The following is a 16,210-nucleotide window of genomic DNA, read 5'->3' on the forward strand; positions in this document are numbered from 1 at the left end:
ATTTCAGTGTTGGCTGTCTCTGAAGCATGGCAACCAGGGTGCCTACTCTGGTGCTCTTTTATGTGGGGTACGACTATATGTTTTCTGAATATCACAAAGAGCCTTAGTTCTTTAGTTGTCCAGCTGTTCCACAGCTGTGTGAAAGCTTGGGCCAAGATCCTGGACTTTGGGAAAGGGAATGATTTCCCAGTATGGCTTCTCTCCTTTTTCCTAATTTTCCATGAATGTTACTGTTTATCACTGGCCTTGCAGCCACACAGGCAAGATGCAGCGGGATGCTGAGGGCATCGTATGGACAACAGAAGCTGATCTCTTTCCCACAGACAGAGTCAGAGTGCTCTTTCTCTTACTTGAAGGACGAGGAGGCTCGATACCCTTCCTCATTTTGCCTTTTTCTGTATGATCTCTTGAGAACAAAACACCCCTCCCCTCACATAAAACTCCTTCCTGCTCTGATATCACCTTCCTGTTAAATGTTTTCCTAGCCCCACAACTAATACATAACCATGCAATTTCACTTAGAACAATCCATTAACACTCAACCTTGGTGCTTCCTCCTTCCTCCGAGTTCCTGGAGGATGGACAGGACTTTCGCATCTCCGTGCCTGCTGTAAGACATGGTCCTCCAAAAGAGATGCTGCATGTTTGGGCAACTCTGATTAATGTATGATCTCTCCAGGTTTCAGCTAGATCAAAGGACATAGCAACATGATGGGATTCCAGGCAAACACACATCTCTGCTCAGATGTCATCAAGGCCCAACCCTATGGGCACCTTGCATCTAATTCTTCTCATTGCTGTCGTCTGGGGTTATCTGCATGACTGCTGTCTGGATGTGGGCAAGGGAAAGGATGGCTCTAGGGCAGTCCAGACAAACACCAAGGCTCTCAAGCAATGCTTCTAGGATTCCAGAGCCAACGTGGCAAGTTGAATTAGAGTGACCACAATATTACACACTTGGCCTTTTGATCCTCATGGGGTTTGATATTGTAGAACGCTGTAGGCAGGAAATTTCCAGAAGAGAGGATGCCAAGTTTCTAGTTCTATAGTTTCTAACATTGTGCAGAACATGGGGAAGTCTCTCAGTTTAAATCAAAGAGAGTCACCTAAGTGTGTCAACTGCCAGCATCAGAAAGAGAAATTTTCTTTGTTTTTGTATCTGTCTTCGTTATTTTTTCAGTAACTCCCTGCAGTTGGTAGAAGCAGGTTCTACCACATGGGAATGTGGAGCATATTATGAAGGATATTATGCAAGTTTACACCATAGAGAAATGGAAACTAATTTATGGCTAATATAAAGACTTGAATAACCTTGATGGACAAACTGCCTCATGGTGTGGGAAGTCCTTCTGTCTATGTGTTGCTTTTATTGGTTAATGAATAAAGAAGCTGCTTTGGCTTGTGATAGGGCAGAGTAGAGCTAGGTGGGAAACCTAAATTGAATGCTGGGAGAAAGAAGGGGAAGTCAGTGAGAAGCCATGTAGCCGCCAGAGGAGACAGACATGCCCAGGAACTTTACATGTAAATCATAAGCCTCATGGTAAAATATAAAATAATAGAAATGGGTTGGTTAATTTAAGATATAAGAGCTAGCTAGCAATATGCTTAAGTGATTGGCCAAAAAGTGTTTTAATTAATACAGTTTTGTGTGATTATTTTGGGTCTGAGCAGCTGGAAACGAACAAGCAACTTCTGTCAACAACTCATTTTGTATTTGGGGAGAGTAAGGTTCAGAGACACCCAGTACCCAGGTGGGGTTAAGATCCAAGTTTTAATTAAAATGGGTTTTCACCGTGAGTTAATATTCCATAAGCCTAACCCCTCTTCCCTTGGGTTTTGGCTGCCCAACACTTGGGAAGAAAGCAAAGGCAGATGTTATTACAAACTTATATAGATGAGAGAAAGAGTGAGGGGAAAGAGTGCCTTGGTGTTCCCGAGAGGGTTACCTTAAGAATCAGAGGTGACACCTTAATCCAGGTGAGCGAGCCCCCGTCCCTGGAGGAACATCCTTCACAGTTTATGGGATATGGAAGAGGGCTGCTTCTGCAGGCCCTGGCCAGGTAACCATTCCACCACAGGGCTAACTGGGGATGCTTCTCCTTGCCTTCTCTCCATTGGCCAATAGATGCGAGCTAATTTCATTTACAGTCACTCATTAAAATGAGTCAAACTATACTAACAATAGCACCCATTCCTCAGGCCGCCCACACAGTCTTCTGTGTCCCAAAGTCCCCTCACTGTGGATTAGGGTGCTGGTTCTCTGCTAGCCCAGCAGTGTTCCCTCTTGTCTGTCTCCTACCCCTGGAACGGGCTGGGGTCCACGGACGCCAGATCCCTACCTCCATCGTTGTCTTTGCTGTCCCCACAGGCGGTTTCCATGGACGTGTCACATCCGGCTCCTCTCCAGCCCAGCTGGCAGACACAGTGCCACCCATTCAGGTCCAGGGTACATCTGCCATTTCCATTGCACAAGCCAGGACAGCCCTCTGTAAGACAAAGCAGGGAGTCAAGGGCTGGGGCCCCACGGCAACTGTTACTCCTGCACTCTGCACTATGCTGTACCAGCTACCTATACGATGCTTTCACTTCCGTCCGTCTCAGCAGCTGGGAAGGCAGGTACCACAACAACTCTCTACATTACAGAGAAGACAGCAGAGACTCGGAGAAGTAAGGACTCTTACAGAGGGGGTCTGGAACCCTCAGCATCTCCACCTCCCTCCCCCCCATTACACAAGTCTCAGGATTTGGAGCTGCAGTCAGTTGATCAAGCCTGCCAGAGCTTGACTAGGGAGGTCTTCCACCCATCCTCAATCCTGTACTTGGTCGTCTTGTCTCTTGGCCTTTAACTCACAGAGATTCCCCTGCCTCTGCCTCCTGGGTGCTGGGATTGAAGGTGTTCTGTAACATTTGGCCTAGAGATGTGCTTTTCCCCCCTAGTTCTTGTAACTAGGTCAACTTTAGTGGGCTTTAGGCTTTTCATATCGGCTCTCCTTTTCTCCTAGACAATAGTTTTTGCTTCGAGAATGAGGGCTTGGGTCTTTCTATTACCATTGTGTTTACGCTATGCTTTGGAAAGGGCTTTATACCAGGGGAGCCCAGGAGACTGTCATGACATAGACAAACTCCTGCTGGTCTCAAGTACAAAGGAAGATCCAAGCAGTGCTAGCTGCTCAGCTGTGTATCTACACACCCGTCCCTTGTTAAGCATCTTATTTGGGCTAGCTACAGGCACAGAGATGAAAAATACCTAGTTGTATTCTTGAGAAGCAGGCATCCTACCAAAGTGCCTAGATGGAGACCTGAACTGTATAGCGGGAATTAGGAACAGCTATGGCCATCTGAGAAGACGTGGGTGACCTAATAAAAAGAACAGGGTACTGCTTGGAGCCCATTACTTCTGCTCTGACCCATGATGAGGTGGGGACTTTTAGTAATTGTCAAGCAGGCTTGCAGGATTTTGATTACTGCCCTTTCAAGCCTGGTTTGTGGCTCAGAAGGTAAAAGCTATTGACGTGCAAGACCTGAGTTTGAGTCTAGGAACCTAAGGCAGAAAGAGAAAACTCATTCCTAAAGATTGTCCACTGACCTCCACACCTGCATCATGTTATGTACGAGTCGAGTCCCACAGGCTTTTGTGTGTGAGAGAGACACACACACATTTCAAAAAGGAAGAGACTCATGTTTAAGAAAACATTAGGTTTCATAGCTCACTTTAGCTCCTATTCTTTCATCCGAATTCTTTTCATTTCTATTCTTTCTCTTGCGTCCTTATTTTCATGATGGCCAGCTCTCTTCTCTGAGTACTATCAACTCAAACTATTCTGTTCATGGAGTCTCTACTTCCTCTCCTTTGCTCCAGCCTCCAGGGAAGGAATGAGTTACACTAGTTTACTGTCATGAGCATCAAGTACCTGCCCATTTGGCTGTGAACTGAACATTCTGCCATGAAACCACAAAACCATGGAAAATGAACCTATTACCACTATTGGTTGTTGTTTTCATTTTTTTCTCTTTCTCTTTTTTTCCTCCCTCCCTCCTTCCTTTCCTCCCTCCCTCCTTCCTTCCCTCCCTCCCTTTCTTTTTAAGACAGGGTCTCACATAGCCCACACTGACTTCACACTTGCTATGCAGCTGCAGATGGCCCTGAACTTCTGATCATCCCGATTCTGCCTCCCAAGTGCTGGGATTACAGGTGTGCACCACCACGTCTGCTCATGCAGCAGTGGCGATGAAAGCCCAGGTTTCATGAACGCTGAGTGAGCACTCTGTCCGCTGGGCTCTGTGACTCATTATTTTTAAAGGACAACAAACCTGGCACATATAAACACTCAGGGAGCAGCTGATAGGTCAGAACCTGAGACTAGCAATTCAAGGACTTAAAAAATGCATATTAAAATTAGCATGCAAAGATTAGATACCATTATGGCTCAAGGGCTTTGGATAGTTGACTCTGATTCCAACAAAAACCGGAAGTTCACTTCCTCTTGAGATGGTCGATGCAGACACCAACCAATCAATGCAACCACCGTCCTTTCCACAAGGAAGAAACACTGGCTGCATGTGGGGAATCCAGCGGGGATCACACAGAAGGCTTAGTAGAAGACATAGAGCATGTGTGGGAGGTTAGCCTCAAAACTGATCAAGAAGAAAAGGTGTAAACCTGGGTGCTAGGAGCAGTGGGTGACATGTGGATGACTGGTCTGTGTTCTGACTAAGCTACCATGATTGGTCACCCAGAGTGATCTCAGCAAGCAGAGCCTCTCCTGTCTTTCAGTTCGTCTCAAGTTTTCGTCCATCTACCCAGGGACTGCTTTTTAATTAAACTACTCCTCCTGGGGTTAATCTTAGAGGAAGAAGGTGGAAGCTTTAAAAATATTAGGATACTCTTTTATTTTGCCGTGATACAGCATTTCATAAGATGCAGAAAGGACCTTTTGTGAGCACGAGCTTAGAAACCACACCAAAGGCCAGCTCTATGACTCTGTGGCCAGGGGACCCGGCCATGTTATTAAATTTTTTGAGCCCCAATATTCTTAATTATAACATAGGGGAATTAGGAGGGCTCAACATAATAAGGTATCTGTTATAATCACTCGGTTCTGGCATTGTAGTCCTAAAGCAGGCACAGGCTATCCATGAGTCATGAGCACAACGTGTTCTAATAAACTTGATTAAAAAATATCTGTGACAAGGTAGACTTGGTCTGTGGGCTATGTATTTAGGTAGATGCCCTCAGGACAGGGAGAACAGTGACAGCTGCCATGTATTCGGGGGCTGCCATGGCTGGCCCCTGGGCTAGGTGCTTTGCACAGATTATTCCTCAAAGGGGAGACTTTGGGGGCTGGAGAAATGGATCAGTGCGTAAAACACTTGCTGTGTAGATGTGAGGTCCTGAGTTTGGATTCCTAGAATCCACACTGAGACAGATATGGTAATCTCATTGTATCTTCTTAGAGCTGTGCGGTTGAGACAGGAGAATCCCTAGGTTTTCAAGGGCCAGTTAGCTTGGTGCACACTGTGATGAACAAGAGATTCTGTTCCAAATAAGATGGATGGCGAGGACCAACACCTCAGGCTACCCTCCGGCCTCTGCAAGCGTACTGTAGCTTGCACCCACATTCATCCACAAAACCTGGCTGTGTGTATGAGAACACACACACGTTTTAAAAAATAATTTTCCAGATTTTCAGAGAAGTTCCAATTTCACACCATTAGTCTCAAGTTTTTTAATTAAAAAGCAAAATATGTTTTGTATTTACGGGGACCCCGAAGTTTGGCGAACTTCAACTCAGATCTTTTTTTCTTCTTTTGGCAGGGTTTTTCTGTGTAGCTTTGGATCCTGTCCTAAAACTTGCTCTGTATACCAGGCTGGCCCCGAACTCACAGAGATCCACCTGCCATTGCCTCCTGAGTGCCGGGTTTAAAGGCGTGGGCCACCACCACCCGGCATCAACTCAGATTTTAGCACAGTCATTGGACTTTCTGTTTGTGGGAAGATTATCACATTAACTCTGAACTTCAGTTTTCGTATCTGTAGGTGTGAAAGAGGCACTGAGAAGATTAAATGGCATGGTTTATGCCGATTACTCAGCCCAGTAAGCATGGGAGCTGACTGTACAAGGGGCATTTACTATGTAAGGACCATTAATACTGGATTGCATTTTAGCTGTGTGTAACTTCACTAAAAACTGCACTCGCTGGAAAGTAACCCTCTGCTGCTCAAACTGTGCCATTGTTTAGGGCTCACAAATACCAACTTCTCTGAAGTGAAGGGGCGCCCTAGGGACATAGCTGTGGGGTCACCACGCCATGCAATTGGCATTGGTGTAACACGGGCAGTGTCATGAGTCCCGGTCCATCCTATTATTACCTCAAACTTCCAAGGCAGGCTGTCCTTCTGATGACAGTCACTCTGGTTGTTGGTTAATTTCTCAATAGTTCAGTGGTCTCACTCCCTCTGTTAGAATGCAGACTCCATAAAAGCATCAGGGCTTCCCCTGGCGCCTTCACGCGGCAGGCACTCACCACGCACTTGCCCAAATGAACCAACAGATCAGAGAGAAATGGGTTCTGCTTCTTCCCCCCTGACTGGTAAGGGTTGAGAAAACTACCTCCCTGTCTCGGCCTCGGTTTCCTGATGTATAACAAGAATGATCCATTAGGTACCTCTAGCAAAACTGACCGATGAAGGACAGAATATCAGATTCTATCAATCGATTCATTAGCTCAACATCATCTACTGAATGCCAGACTTCATGTTAATAGATGAGTGGAGGGAGATATCTGCCTGCATTTTCCTGGAAGGATTTAAACTTTATTTATTTATTTTGAAATGGTTTTACTATGTGGCCCAGGCTGGCCTTGAACTTGTGATCCTCCTCCTAACTCAGCCTTCAAAGTCCTGAGATAACAAATTTGTGCCACTCACATCTGTTGGGGCTTAAGATCTTAAACACTCATTCTCAAAGGGAACTCTGTGAGAAACTGGTCGTAAGGGGTCTCTAAAGAGAAGCTATAGGGGCTGGGTGTGGGGATCAGTTGGTAGACTGCTTGCCTAGCATGCATGAGGCCCTTAGTTTGGGCCCCAGGAATATATGCTTGTGTGTGTGTGTGTGTGTGTGTGTGTGTGTGTCTGTGTGTGTAAAATCTGGGTGTAGTGGCACATGGGCTGGAATCCCAGCTCCTGGGAGGTGGAGGCAGGAGACACATGAGCCCAGGGTCATCTTCAGCTATACAGAGTTTCAGGTCAGCCAGAGCTAATGACCCTGACGCAGACAACAACAATACCAACAACCATGACAACCGACCAAAGACAACGACGCATTTCTTGTCAAGTGATTTCAGCAAACACTTTGGCTCTAGGCCACACTGAATGTTAGAACCTTACTGAAGAAAGCCCCTTGTTTGTTTCCAGAGCACTTTCCGTTTTGGACTTGGAACTCTTTCCCCCACATATTTGTTGTGATAGTCTTGTCTAGGGCACCCCTCTTGGGTCCCTGCGAATTCCTCTGGTTGCCTACCCTACACACTTAGTGCTACTCAGAGGCACCCAGGAGAGGGAAACACTTAATATGGGGCCACTTTATCCACTCTCGGTTTCATCAGACGACCCAAGTTCCACCCTGAGGACCAGCGCAGTACGTTGGCATCGGAACAGCCTCAGGGTACCTGGGAGTGAAGTAGGTTCACTTGTTTCTGGCACCCATCACCCCCACCCCATTAGCCAGCATGGGGAGGCCTCCTCTGGGGTGACTTGCTGACTTTCTTAAAGCAATGTGCCCAACCATCCCCATGGGAGAAGCTAGTTAATTCCACAAACCCTGAAACTCATCAATAATTCAGAGAGCCCGAGTGACATTAACAGTCCCCTATGGAAGGGTTCACACCAGGCTTTTGCTGGAGCCAAAATAATGTAGTCTGGGGATTTAGAGGAGGGCTCAGCTTTTCAAAAGAAACGATGCCCTTTAAATGACAAGGGACCACTTCATCTCAATATCACCTTTGCAGCTGGCCAGCATCAGGCGTGGCCAGGAACCTTTCAGAATCTTGCGGAGTAGCAAGCGGGCTGCCTCCTGCCCAGCGCATGCCCTTCCCAGCGCATGCCCTTCTAACTGCGTTTTGTCCTTTGCACCCCTTCATCTCCGCGCCCACCTCCCCGCACAAGATCAACATCTTTTCTCACCTCAGTGACAGCATTAATGTTACTGATCTCCTTGCTCCTAATATTCTCCCCCAACTCCTTTTCCACAGAAAGGACTAATGGGAGCCCCCTAAATCACAAATGTCTGCTGCCCACTTTAAAAAAAAAACTTTTCACAGCTGTCTTAAAGCCCATGTCAAATTCCACAATCTGCAAGCGCCCTGCCTCCTTTGGTGAGGTCTCCAAACTGCCACTATCAGGGCCCTTATCACACTTGTTGGGATTATTTGCTTCTGAGTCTTCTCTGAGGGACTGTAGACCCTCTGCAGAGAGGGCCATTGCCACTGTGTGGAATCCACATTTCCTGGCAGCTTAGGAGACCAGAGACTATGATTTACATACGCTCTACCAACACAAGTGGGAAGAGAACACAAGTGGGCTTTGAGCTACCCCCCCCCCCCCCCCACCGCTCTGCTTTGACAAATCTCAAGCAGGGCCACATAGATCTCTGAACTGGGTTTGAGAATCAGTGCCTATTGCGCTAGGACACTGGCCTTACGGGTTTGCTACATGCCCAGATTTTACCAAGAAGTGTTTCTTTTAAAGGAAGTTCTGGTTCACTGACCTCAGCCCAATAAAGGTCTAAAGGTGGAATTTCCTGAACTACAGATCAGAGCAGGCAGCTTGAGGAAGATGTAAACTGCTTCCCAGGGAGGATACAGTCGGCGTATGTGATTGGGACGTAAAATGTTGGGAATTATGAGACATTCTTGGTGACTTACGGTGATAGAATATAAAATGTTGGAAATCTGGATATGACCAGAAAGTCCAAAGTTCTGGCTTCATGACTTCCCAGACATGTAACCTGGGTGAATCACTTAAAACTCCCTCAACTTCAGCTTCTGTTTTCACACAAATGGGCAGCATTAAATCTGCTTCCTTTGAAAAAAAATTAAGAGGACTCAAGACTCATAGGCGCAAAGGACTCCACACGGTAGGGAGCGGTCCACTGAGTAATGATTCCATTATGAATTTAGTCTACACTCTGATGGTGACTGCAATGAACGCTTGTCCCAGGAGAACACTGAGATATGTCTATTTCCTGCTGGTATGATTTTGTTCTCAGCAAAGGTCAGTGTATTAAAGTCAACAAACCTTGCTTCCTATCTGTTTGGTTGGGTCCTAGTAATACATTTGCTGCAGGGGCAAGGCTGACCCAGCTGAAAAGCATTTAGTCCGTTATTGGTCCCTGTTGTTTGGATGTGAACTGTCCCCCATAGACTCATATTTGAGCACATGTTTCCCAGCTGTTTGGGAAGGCGGCGGAACCTTTTGGAGGTGGAACCTTATTGGAGGCAAGTGGATCACTGGGGGTGGACTTTGAGGTTTGGGAGTAGACTGTACTTCCTGTCTTCTCTCTACCTCCTGACTGCTGAAGTAATGGGGCTGGCAGGCTCATGTTCCTGCTGCCACACTTTCCACCGTGATGGACAATACCCCTCAGACTGTCAGCTGAAATAAACTCTTTCTCTTTAGGTGGTTTCTTCTCAGGCATTCGGTCATAGCAACAATAAGAGTAGTAACATAGTTCCCCAAACCTCTTCCTGAATTTTTTTTTTAAGTTGCTGGTGTTTCTTACAAACAGCCAATTTGCCATTTTCTATTACAATTTTGGATTTTAATCTCGCTGAATCCTTCAAGTCAAAAGAAAGAATAAGGACACAGTGATAGCATCGTGCCACTTGAGTCTATTGAGTGACATCCCCACCCGGGTCCTGGTGCTTGGAGATCACTGCTTCATGGCACCCTCGCTTTGCCCTCGTGGGGCAGACCTTCCAGCGTGCTCATCTTACAGATACATATGTGACAAGGAAGTCACCTGCCCCTTGGTCACTCTGGCTGTGGAGTGTGGGAGGAAGCTGGGATTCAGCTGATTGCAGAATAAAAGTCCCTAACCAACAGACACAGGCATTGTGTTTAGACCCAAGGATTACAAGCTATGATGTCATGCTTCTCCTTAGGAAGTGCTGGGTTCTTTTAAAAGTTTCAACCCGAGCCTTATTATTATGGCTCTGATGTCTTCACAGAGAATTAGACATCGCCTAAGCCACATCAATGTTTCAACAATTACAAATCACGCTGCCATTAGGGGCTACTTTTCGAAGAACAAACTTACCAAAGCCAGGCCTCCTCTGTAAAGAAAAAACAGACAACGAGCTATAGACCACCCTCTCCCCAGGCTGCCATCTAGTTCTCGTTCCCAGAGCCTGGCCTGTGGACCTAGCACACAGTGGGTGCGCCCCGTGTGGCTGCTGGGCAAAGGAACACAGCAGTAACGGGATGCGGGCCTCAAGATAGTTTTCTCTTGCTCCTGAGCCTCTTCCTTTCCCAGGCCACCCAGGCTGGTCCCTAGTGTCTGGATTCTGATGGGCCAGAGGCCATAAGGAACGGGTGGGGTGACATGAGATGGGGTGGGCAGGTGGAAGGTCTGGGGGTGGGGTGCAGGGGTGATGGAAGGGTCGCAACACAATGGTAATGTCACAGACAGCTCTACATGACTCGGGCAAAGAACGACATTCTCCGTGACCCCAAACCCACCCTTCTACTGTGACAAAGCTGGGGATGTGGTAGCATGTAGACACTGTCATGCCGATGGTGTGTTATATACATTTTTATATGCACGTGACTTTTACGCTCACACACAAACACAGACACAAAGACAACAGGAAAATAGAGGAAGACCATACCTTTAACTACCCTATCCAGATAGTGAGCTTGGGAGATAAAAGACAGGACATTTAAGGTAGGACCAAGGAAGTGCAATACGGCCTGCCATGTAACCATGCCAAGTGTTAAGGAGACAGCAGGGAAGGGTGGGGAGTCAGGGTGGTGCCCAATGTTTGGGACAGGCCTCTGTCATGGTGGGGGGGGAGAAAACAAAGACAAAAAACCAAAGACAAAATGACATGGGATAGAAGGACGGAGAGCAGGCGCATTCTCCATGAAGAGCCCAAAGGAACAGTCAACTCATTCTGGGATCCAGGCATTTGGAAATGTGATCGTAGAAGCAGAAGACGTATGGAGAACAACAGAAGAAACGAGTCTGGGAAGCTGCACGAGTGGCCACAGTCCTGCCCTGTCAGGTTCATTCACGTTCACGGGAAACTACAGCTAACCCCTTGGGCTACCAGAGCGATGGCTGAGCTCCCTCAAGGGGAAGCAGCTATACTGACAAATTATTTGGGCAGACAAACTCCCGAGAAATTAGAGATTGGAGATCTGTAAATTTAGCCTAGTTTCTGATATACATCCGGGTTCTAGGTCGAGACTTTGGCTGCAATACATTGCTAGCTCATCTGTTTGTCATTTGAAAATTATCCAGGAACATGCATGTCTACACAGACTCGAATGTAGAATGTGGGGTATGCCAAGTAAGATGTACCCCTACTTTGTGCATCTTACGAAGGATGTGAGGCGTAGATCGATGGATGTCACTGTGGAAAGTGGGAAAGGCGAGGGAAATCTGGCCATGTCTTATCAAGAGACAGCGATGGATGCTTGGCTTTTCCAATGGAGGGGTTATTTGAATTATGACACTCTGAGGTCTTGCCTACTTGTGAGGGTATCTGTCAAACATTGCTCTGATTTCTAAACTCAACGAGTACACGTGGTATGTGTCTGGATACCCAGAACAGGACTAATCTCTTCAGTTCCAGCCTAGAGTACCTATTTTACCCTCCTTGTCGGGGTGTGGAAGAGGCTTCCTTTGCTGGTTTCTCTATACCTCTTTTTTCTGGGTTCTCATACAGACCAGGCTGAAGGCACAGTCTTCTAAAGCAACTCATGAATGCCTCCAGGTAGGCTGTACCCCATCCTCAGCTTGATTTCACGTGTGACTCAAAAGACCCTGAGACAGGACTGAACTATAACAATGGAGTGGCTTTATCTGGAAGCCAAACGATTGTACAAACTGTAAGACCGTTTTTTTCCTTACTTCATAAAAAAAGATAGACAGGTACCATTGCTATCGCTATCTATCTATATCTATCTATCTGTCTGTCTGTCTGTCTGTCTATCTATCTATCATCTATCTGTTTGAATCACAATACTTGTAGATGAGAGACTCTGTTCTTAGTTCATGTATCAATGCAGTAACTGTTATGATGATATATGCATCAGGAAGCCACATAGCCAAGTGGAAAATTGGGAGCAGGTGATTTAACAGGGCCTGCAAGCATCCCTTTATCTATGGAGGTGCTGTGGGCTCTGTGCAGGACATAAGAGGGGACTATGAAGGAGAATGGCTTTTAGGCAGGAGTGAATACACGGAGCCATGGGATGGCAAACATAGGGACCACCCAAATGAAAAATAAAAATGAAACATGGGGAAAGCCCATCTCAAAAACAGCCAGGAGGTCTCTGGCCGAGAGGAGAACTTCACTTGTTCTTGGCTCGGCTGTTTCTTTAGTTGTCTAAAAGTTTATTCATCTCAGTTTGCAAGGCAATCTAAAATCTTGTAGCCATCACCTTGTGTGGTGTCCCAGAGAGCAAGGGCACATGCATAGAAAGTCCCAGCCCTGGTGGATTTCTTCTCTTTCTGGCATGCAGAGCTTCTGTGGAGATTCCTGGTTCAACATTCTTCTAACTACTCTAGACTCAGTGACACAGGACATGTGGCATGAGCTGTGACTTCCCTCCCAAGGATTTGGGTAGATGGGTCCTTCTCACTGGGATCCACATGATCGCCTCGTTGTGTAGCTCAGGCTTTGAGGGAGTTTTCTGAACAGAAAACCTTCTTGATTGTCTCCAGACTCAAGGGTGGCTCCTGAAGGTGAGGTACACTCCACGGGATAATCTCCTGAAAGCCAGGGTTGACTTCAGAGGGCTCTCTCTTCAAATGCCATTTCATTTCCAAGGACTTTGCAGTACGATAGATCTCTATTCGGAACAAATACTTTAATACCTTTTAAGAACACTTGCTAATTTCTCCAGACCACAGGTGGGAACAGAAGCCAGCAGAAGTAACTGGAGCAGCTCAGGCTGTTTTCACAGTGTGGGTGTTCAGGAGGAAGTGTGGACCTTCAAAATTGCAAACCCAGAGTCTACAGAAGGGGTTCCTCTGCTATGGTGACTCCAGAGATCACACAGTGACTCCAGAGATCACACAATGACACCAGAGATCACACCGACTAAAAAGGCTGGGAACACCAGTCATGGCCAAGTCCAAGAGTTCTCTGGAAAGGGAACAAAACTTCCTTATCTCAGGCTGTTGAAAAAGGAAGAGACATCTGGGGTTTTGAAGTCCCATGCTGCTTACTTAAACAAAGGAGAAGCCCACACTGTTACTGACTGGACATCTTGACAGGAATGTTCTCAAATGCTACCATCTTGAAATCCACAATATGAAGGTATTTTGAGAAGATGGTGGCCAGCCCATAGTTTGTGGTTTGGAAGGTGGGTTCAGGAGTTCGTGAGATCTCTGTGTCATTCAACTCAGGACTCCAAGATGAAGGTGCTGTGGTAGCAGCATCTTCCCCCACAGGCTGCAGGTATTTCCTTTATTTCCTTGTTGCACAGGTGTTCTTGGGCTCTTCCTATCTCCTTGTCACTGAGAAGATGGAGAAACCAGCAGCACAGAGTCATTTCCAGTAGGTTCTGGGGGGGGGGTGTTTTAGGTCTCTTTGGTATTCCTAGGACCACCGGTGTGAAGATGCAGGCTTGTTTTTTTTCCCACTTGCCTGGACCCACAGAGGTTTCTAAGGGTTTTCCATCATAGTAGCTCCCAGGAGCACTGGGGCCTCTATCAAGGCCTCAAACATGGTGAGAGGCTTCCCCTTCTCGCTCCCCAAGATTCTGGGGTTGACAATTAACCCTTGCATCACTGGCTCACACTATGACAGACGAAGTAGAGATCATTACAGCAGGTGCTGGAGAGGGGGTTATCGTCATGTGAATGTCTTTCCGGAAGATACCGACTACCAATGTGATGTTCTTACTGAGGCCCAACAGGTCCTTGTTCTTCTTCTTCTTGAAAGCAGGACTGGTAGATGAGGGGTCGGTGGTTTCTACCCTGAAGTGACCCCACAAATCTCCTTTCTTTTCTTCCGGTTTCCCACACTTTTCATAGGTGCACATCTCCCGGAGACACCGGCAGTCAGACTTGGACTCTGACAGCTCCAGGGGATCGCTGTGTGCTCTTTCCCACTCTCTCCCTTTCCCATGGGCTCTCGGGCCCCGTTGTGAGAGAGAGCTTTTGGGAATGAAGAACATAGGGTCATCACCCGGGTGCTGACAGCTCGCGAGCGGCTTCGGAGCTCTTGTGGAAGGGCAAATCTGATTACGAGGTGAAACCGGAGAGCTACCATTCGAAAGTGGACAAGGTACTCTAGAAGATTCTGCGGCTTTCTTGAAAATTCCCCTTCATCATGAAGTCTGGTTTTGCTCACTCAGGTGATTGCGTCACCAGAGTGTTATTTTCGTCTTTCCTCCCAGAAGAGGCTTTTGTTTAAGAATCGGGGTTTATGTGATTGGACGGCTCTCCCGAAGTTCAAGTAAATAATTCTGAATGTCTGGCATCTCCTGCCATCACAGCTTTGGGGTCAAGGTTGGATTTTATAAGTGAAATCAGAAGCTGGCATTTCCCACATGTGTTCTGAGGTTTCGTAGATGAGGGGGCGCTGAGGTGAATAAAATAATCACCGTAGAATTGATCCAAAATGTACGTGTTTTCAAAGACGGGGAAAAATTAAACACCTTAAATTTAACAATGATTTTCAACTTTTCTTAAGAAACTGGAGGTCAAGTCTTGGACTGGCGGGACCCATAACATTCCTGGAACAGACATCTGAAATCGCACTTCTGATGACTGTGTATAAACCGTACACTTGAGGAACAGAGCCAAGTCAATCCATCTTACCTTAGCTTCTAGACTAGGAACCGTAGCTCCATATACGCAAATGACTCCCACAGACACAAATGAAAGCATTCGTATTGAGGGAGCAAAACAAAATTGTTTTCTTTGGTGGGGGACAGTTTCAGGTGAAATACTTCTGGGGTGATGGTGGAGGAGAGGGCTGGAATTCCATCATCACCAGTGACATCATCCAGCTGCTCATTCTGTGATGCGTTGAGAGAGGAACTGTCCCGGGCAATCATGTGGTTTTCCTGTGGCAGTTCCACCAGAGACATAACCACTAGGTGCTGAGAGAGGGTGATTCCTCGCCTAAGGCATGGGATGGGAGGGGCTCCATGGGGCGCATTCTCACGAGAGTAAAAACAATACTGTCACTAAAGAAGATGCCATTGACGTGTTTTCTCTTATTTGGAAAACCAACCTTTTTGGAGATAAAACAAGCAGCTTCCTTGAAAGATCCGGGGAGGATGGGGAAACCAAATCTCTAAAGGAAGGTGTGTGATGTCTACTATGACAATCTGTAATGGGAAGTATCCCTGAGGGACAACGCTTCTTCTGCTGGGGACTTGGCTTAAAGAGCCCAGAGTTTCCTCGGTCTTTATGTACTTCCTTCCTGCTGTAAGGTAAACACATTATTCCTTCCTGTTTGCGGAGGGTAGTGGTGTTTAGATAAACAGACCCTGAGTCTGATCCCTTCCACGGCACGGAGGCCTCTGAATCGGCATCAAGGGAACTAGCATCTGCTCTGGTTGGGAAAGAACTGGACTGCAGGGTAGGTTCTAGCTTCAGGATTGATGGTGGGAGAGAATTGAATGCTTGGCATGTCTCTCACGTCGGCACCCTCTTTCCCACAGGTGACGCTCACAGGGATACAAAAGGGGGGGTTTCTCCTTCCTACCACTTCAGCGAGGAGGGGGATACTCAACATTGTCTAAGCTGAACCCCTAACCCCTTCTATCCTGCAAGGTTACTGACGTGTGACTTCAGCATGAGGGTGCTGGGTTTCTCACAGGGATACAGCTGGCCACAGCAGAGACCCAAAAACAGAAGGGAACCATGCAGGGAAATTGCACAAGGACAAAGAAAACGCTCGTCACACAATGAGAGAAGAGAATCCCGAGCCCAAGTCCTTTCATCTGAGCCGCTGTGACTCGCCC

General features: G+C 46.9%; 1 protein-coding gene across 1 annotated transcript in view; it reads right to left on the bottom strand.

Annotated features, from left to right (window-relative positions):
• Tenm4 (teneurin transmembrane protein 4) overlaps positions 1–16,210 on the bottom strand; it is a 664,092-nt gene that overhangs the window by 82,804 nt on the left and 565,078 nt on the right. Inside the window, 2 exon segments of the mRNA XM_057756666.1 lie at positions 2,340–2,486; positions 10,888–10,914. Of these exon segments, the coding sequence (XP_057612649.1) occupies positions 2,340–2,486; positions 10,888–10,914 (174 nt within the window).

Source organism: Chionomys nivalis, chromosome 23, assembly GCF_950005125.1.
Source record: "Chionomys nivalis chromosome 23, mChiNiv1.1, whole genome shotgun sequence".
NCBI classification, from domain to species: domain Eukaryota; kingdom Metazoa; phylum Chordata; class Mammalia; order Rodentia; family Cricetidae; genus Chionomys; species Chionomys nivalis.